Below are 6,351 nucleotides of genomic sequence, written 5' to 3'. Positions count from 1 at the left end.
TAGCCACGTGCAGAAGATTTCAGCGCTGATTTTATAGTTTTATCTTTTTTTGCAATATATATATAATTCTATCAACCGAGGTTTAAGCGCGCGTTTGTGTTTTTTCATCTTGCGCACCCCGAATATTCCGTCACTTATCTGCTTCCTGAGCATTTGTCTAATGGAATATGAACCTCAATCTTCTAAGGTTTTCACCAGATTTAAGTCACACCTCTGAGTGCACCATAGGAAGGATCTACTGCAGTAATAAAACTCCACATCCATAGTTTGGAAAACGATAAAATATCAGTCCCTACATCCAATAAACTCCTCCATACCACTCAAAAGGGCTTCTGTAGTGTGAACAAGAGTAAAAAAGAGACTGAAGGTTTAACACTGTGAACAGCCACAAGAAACAATATTGTATATTGCGTGGACATCCAAAGTAAAAATCATTAAGACTAAGCAAAGGGCTTCACATACAATTGCTGCCAAGTTTGTTCTAATATTCTCTTTATTGTGGTTAATGAAAATGATGAAAGCCAAATTGTGCAACTATTCCAATTTGAACAGCTATAGCCTATAGGCCACAAAAAAATAAACTTAAGAATAAGATCAAACTCAAAGCAAAAGTGAACATGGAGACAACGCATACATCCAATTCTCTACTTCTCTTCCAGGCGACGCAGCACTGATTCTGCAAAACTCTGTTGCCTACAGATACAAAACAAACAAACAGTGATTTCAAACTTATATAACCTCTAAATGCTTGAGTTGCAATTTTAGTATCGCTAGAGCTTGCCTATCGGAAATTCAAACAAAGACAACAATGTCAGTGGCAGGCGAACTAACGGAACTTCCTTCTAGAAGAATAAGAAAAAGGATAGTAGACAGCAACACCATCAACATAAAGGATACACATGCAAAATGATCAAGAAAACAATTTAAGACGGGGAACATAGCAGGTAAGGATCTGCTCTTTTTTTGAGGAGGTGGTAAAGGATCAGCTCTATTACTACACAAATCAAAGTAAACGTAAACTAGCAACACAAAGTTTTTAAGTCTATACTACTTCTTTTATTTGGGGGGAGGGGGAATATAGGAAACGTACTTCCTCTCTCGGTGCTTGGGGCTAGGACGAGAGTATTTTAAATATCCATCCCAAGGAACCTTTTTAAGACCTGCTCTAGCAGAAATGATGTCCCTCACCCTGAAAAGAGAGGATGGCAAGAATTTCCTTAAATAGGAGTACAATCCAAGAATTAATATCTCACATCTAATAAGATAATTGCCCCTGTTAGAACAGTGGTTACTGCTTTTCCAGCTGGAAATTTACCTCTCTGCAAACTCGATTGGAGTCTCCCCAGGTCTTATGTTCTGAGGCTCCAGGTACCAAACATCACAGACAACAGCCCAAGATGTCATGAGCTGCAAGAGGTGCGTTGTGAAGGATTGTCTGCAATTAATAGAAGAAAGTCATACTTCACACTAGCAAACAGAAAACAGGAGAGAAGAGAGAGTATAACGAGATGAATACTACCAAATAAACCAGATAAGTAATTTGGATTAAGAAAACCTTACTTTCTACTATTCCAAAAGGCGTCAACAAAAATTTTGTTGTACTTGATTGCAACAGGACAAACAGTGCAACCGAGTTCAAATGCTCCCTATTCATCATGCAAGAAAAAGGATAGAGGCATCAAAACCATTAGCTTAAACACTGGGGGGGGGGGGGGGAACAACTTGTAATAGCACTCTTTCAATAATAAAGATAATAAAAATAATACTGAAGACCAGAAACACCATAAAATTTACTTTTCTCCTGATAGTTGAAGGGGGAATACTCAAAAAAGACCTATAATCTGGGTCAAGGAGAGCTCAACCCTTTAAAATTCTATATAAAGAGTGAATTCATTGGGACAACCTTTTTGAACATGACAGTGTAGTGGTTATTTACGCAAGTTCCCTCGGGGAATATAAGAAGAGGGTTGTTATCGGCCCCTTCAACATGTTGCCTCAACCTGAAAATTAAAATCTGTAAGAAAAATAATAGGAAATGAGATGTCCAGAATGATTCTTCTGACATCACGTACTTTCGTGCTACAATTTCACGATCCTTGGCTTCTGAGCGGTTGAACCAGATACATCCAACACCTTCTAAAATGGTACTCTGCAGTAGTCCTGCAAAAATATTACTATTAATGAGAAGTTAATGTACAGAAGAGGAGACATACAACAACAACAACAACAACAACATACCCAGTAAAATCCCACACTAGTAGAAGAGGAGACATACAATTTCATAAATTTTGCCTTGAAGTCAGGTTTGCAGCCCAAAGTTCCCTAAATATGCATGTCATTTCTCTTCTCAAGAGCCCATAGAAAGGTGACTTTAACACCCTTAAAGGTGGCAACTAATAATGCAGATGATGTTGAGCCACACAATTCAAATACTTTGAAACAATCGAATGACACTCCATCATTAATGACAAGGTGAAGGACAGTACAAGAAGACATGCGTGTTTCGCCCCTGTTGACCCACTTCAGCAGGGATGGGTATAGCACCTTATAATCCTATGGGTTGAACTTAAGCAAATGGAATGCTAGAAATTAAGTTAGTGATAAGCAAGTTAGACTAAACTTTGGCCTAGACTGTACCAGCAGGGCAGCAAAGATGAAAAGGGTAACTTGTTTTTATAATTGGCCCAGCGATTTAATAAGACTCTATGCATACAAGATTCTAAATCACAGGAATAACCACTTTACCAAAATATGAGCTGCCAAAGTGTCTTATCTAGACTGGTACAAACAAGGTTTTAATTCTTCCTGGACAGGACGCTAACAAGATTTGCTTGCCCAGTAAAAGAAAGATAAGGAGATGGGGGGTAGCCATACAAGATAACCTGGAGTTTAGTCAAGCTAAAACTCTTATAACCATCACTAATTCCTACTATCCAAAAAAAAATGGTTTTGTTGGTTGAAAGCCAAATAGCACAACAACAATTAGAAGGTATAGGCAGGCAAATTATAGTTACCCTAGGCTTCAATATTTGCCGTCGATAAATTCCTTCACCAGCAAATCAAGTCAACTCTAATTCCACATCAAATGCACTCAGTTTGCACCAAACTTTTGCTATTACCTAAAGCAGCTAGCAGAACAACATCCACAAACTCCTACCTAAGAAGAATCATTTTTCTAAAAAGTGGTCCAATTGGCATGGCAAGAAGTTAGAGGGTTTACATAGCCAACTTATAGTTATGCTAGGATTCAATATTTGTCTTCCATATATATTTGACTAGCAAATCAAATTCAACTCCAATTCAGATCAATGCACTCACTCTGCACCAAACTTTTGGTAATTAGCTTATGCAGTTATCATACCAAGATCTGCAAAATTCCTATCCAACACCCTGGTCTTGAATCAATAACTGAATTATAGGTTCTGATCCAAAAACTTGAAGTTAAAATGTTGAAGGTGTAATTAGGCCTTAACTTTCAGAAATGCTCCATGGTGTGATGGTATATTTAGGTCTGATTGTTAATACACATGTCCTCATATCAAGGCTCAACAACTTTTGACAGAGAGACAAAATGAAAGAGCAACCAATGCAAATACAACAAAATCTTACCAACCCATCCAGGATGCTTCTGCATGATCACTGCAAATGCAGTCATCTGCTCTAGGACAATAAAATCTATCATTGACGTGTGATTCGCCACAAAAACCTGTCAATAAAATGCATAAGTCAACTTGAGATGTATCAGAGAAGATGGTTCACATATGAAATACTACCTCTGTTTCAGTTTATGTGAACCTATTTCCTTTTTGGTCCGTTCCAAAAAGAATGACCCCTTTCTAAATTTGGTAATAATTTAGCTTAAACATATAATTCTACTCTTAATGAGAAGCTTTTATAATCACACAAATACTCTGGGCCCTTTTTTTACTTGTTTAGGACCACAAATTCCAAAAATATTCATTTTTTTCTTAAACTCCGTGCCCAGTCAAACCGGTTCATATAAATTGGAACGGAGGGAGTATAAATTATGGCGGCAGAAATACCTGCTTAGGTCGTATGCTAGGCCGTGGACCATGGTATTTGACAACCCCAGTCCAAGATGCAACAAAGAAACTGCATATCAGCTCCACCAGACATCTCTGGAAAAAATTAACCAAGTCAAGGATGTTAGAAACCTTATTCTTCAAGAGAATAACAAAAGTGCAACAGAAGCAAGTCTAAACATTTTATTAATAGTAGAGAATATCCAAACATATTGTCAATTTATCATACTCCTGGTGAAGTGATGTTTGTCTCAATGTCGATGAATATAATCTTTCTCCACAGTAAGGCAACGGATAAAGGCAAACATTACCATGTAAAGTCTGAGCAAATGCCAACGCGTAGTCCTTAACTAGTGCAGATAAAAGAGAAAATTTAAGTAACCAGATAGCAAGAGAGATACCTCAAGCTTTTTCCTGAACTTATCGTGTCCTTTCAGCAGGAAATGCACCGGGATATAGCAAGAGAGGAATATTATCCATCCTATTGTCAAGACAATAACTCTGCAATTGCATTAGAACCAAAGGATGACAAAAGTGAGCTTCTTTCAATGGGGTAGTGGACAACTATCCATCTTCTACATATAGAGGAAGTGCACTTATCATGGCCATGGTAGGTGATTAAAGTTAGTTTATGATTAGGACCCAAATGAGGAAAAATAAAAGAAATGAAAGAGGCTAAACCTTATAGGGAAAAGAATCCCATATCTAACAACAACCCCCAAGCACCATAAAGGGAACAAATAAATGTTCCAGTTCCAAGGTTCTGGTGGATTTGACTTGAAGCATCTGGTGAAAGAATCCTGCCAAAAAAGAATATGAGAATGGGTGTAACTAAATGAAAATGGGTACATGTAAACTTCCTTAAACTGAAAGGGCAAGCTCCAAAATAAAGTTTTATGACAAAATCCAAACGAAGTAAAGCTCGAATTGTTGTTTGTTAGTTAAAGAGCCAGCAAATTTGAAGTCACCGCCATTGCATAATTAACCAATTGACAATAAGGACAAGCTCCAACACCAACAAAAGAAGTAGAGACCAATTTTTATTTTTTTAATGGAAGTGCGACAATCAGTAAATTTGCAGTCATCGGTCGGTGTTAAATTAGTATAATTGAAATGTAAATGAAAAGGGGAAGGAAGAGGGAACTCACGTCAACAATGGCACCAGCAGCCTCAGTTAGGGTGGGAGAAATATCAATTAAATCGCGCCTGAAAGCAAAAGGGGGAATAAAAATCAAAACTCGGAACATGTGAAAAAAGAAAAAGGAAGAGGGAAGAGTGGAGGGGGGTTTACAGGCGAAGCTTGCCATGGGGTTCTGGGATGGATCCAGTTGGAAGATAATCTTCGAGATTGGGTCGATCCAAGTCCAATTCGGAGCTTGATGTTTTTAGCTTATTCATACTCTCTATTCTTTTTGAAAAATAATACTCCAGTCTGTATCAATAGAATCGAACGTATCGAGGATCCCAAGCTGAGGACTTGACTATTTTGTGCCCCAGTGATTGAAATAGGAGTAATGTTTTCAGACTTTTAACACACACAGAGCATTCATTGGGCTTCTCTCACTTCAAGAAGCTATTACCCTCTTCTCCTCACGCAATCCAAAGCCTTCTGCCACGTGGCATCTGTCTTCAACAAGGTAGTACAAACGCATAAACAGTCCACAAACACATCCATTATTTACTTTCATTCAAAATCAACTATTTACACAGAAGTCAAACAGTAAAACGGAACAATACTAGAGGCCATACAAGTAAACTTCAGAAGCAGCAGATTACAACCAGATGTGAGTATGAATCAAATCGGATTGAAGTGAATTGTGTTTACCAAATTGAAAAACAATGGATTGAAGATTCGATAATGGATCTGCGAATGGGAGCGTTACCTGTTCTTCTCAATCACAGAGTAGAAACGATACTGAGATCTAATGGAAGAGATAATTAATTGGAGACTTTGTTTTTATATTGTAAGGAAAAGATAAAATTAATATGAGAACGTGAGATGGGTGAATAATGATAGGGAATTCAGCTTATGAGTAAATACTGGTGAACTTTTTTATTTTGTATTTATTTATTTATTTATCTTTTTTACTGTTCACAAAAGTGACGAATGTTACCTGTAGGTCGCTAGTTCAAATAGCGACTTATAATTTACTTAGTCTTTTCTTTTTAGTTTGTTTCAAAATAAATGACATATTTTTAAATTTGAAAATAATTTAACTTTAAACTCTTCATTTTTTTTATTTTATCCTTAATAAAAATCCTTTATAACCACGCAAATGTCATGGCCGCATAAAACTTTTACTCCTTA

At 37.1% G+C, this 6,351-nt stretch overlaps 1 protein-coding gene across 3 annotated transcripts; it reads right to left on the bottom strand.

Moving 5' to 3' along the window:
• Positions 1-368: 368 nt before the first annotated feature.
• LOC107809554 (glycerol-3-phosphate acyltransferase 9) lies at positions 369-6,067 on the bottom strand. Of its 3 annotated transcripts, none has more exons than XM_075218236.1 (13): positions 5,927-6,067; positions 5,335-5,666; positions 5,192-5,249; positions 4,725-4,843; positions 4,445-4,544; positions 4,044-4,139; positions 3,610-3,706; positions 2,073-2,160; positions 1,904-2,000; positions 1,561-1,646; positions 1,316-1,435; positions 1,091-1,189; positions 369-693 (listed from the first exon to the last, which is right to left on the bottom strand). In XM_075218236.1, the coding sequence occupies exons 2-13, from the start codon at positions 5,439-5,441 to the stop codon at positions 645-647; spliced, it is 1,116 nt and encodes a 371-aa protein (XP_075074337.1). In that variant the 5' UTR covers positions 5,442-5,666; positions 5,927-6,067; the 3' UTR covers positions 369-644. The 3 variants fall into 3 exon arrangements, with proteins under 3 accessions (XP_075074337.1, XP_075074339.1, XP_075074340.1); XM_075218238.1 differs by having other exon boundaries at positions 5,335-5,670; positions 5,927-6,065; XM_075218239.1 differs by having other exon boundaries at positions 5,869-6,005.
• Between the last annotated feature and the right edge of the window lie 284 nt (positions 6,068-6,351).

This window comes from Nicotiana tabacum, chromosome 7 (genome assembly GCF_000715075.1).
Source record: "Nicotiana tabacum cultivar K326 chromosome 7, ASM71507v2, whole genome shotgun sequence".
NCBI classification, from domain to species: Eukaryota; Viridiplantae; Streptophyta; class Magnoliopsida; order Solanales; family Solanaceae; genus Nicotiana; species Nicotiana tabacum.
The sequence above is the reverse complement of the archived record's forward strand: the minus strand, read 5'-3'. Positions and strand labels throughout refer to the sequence as shown.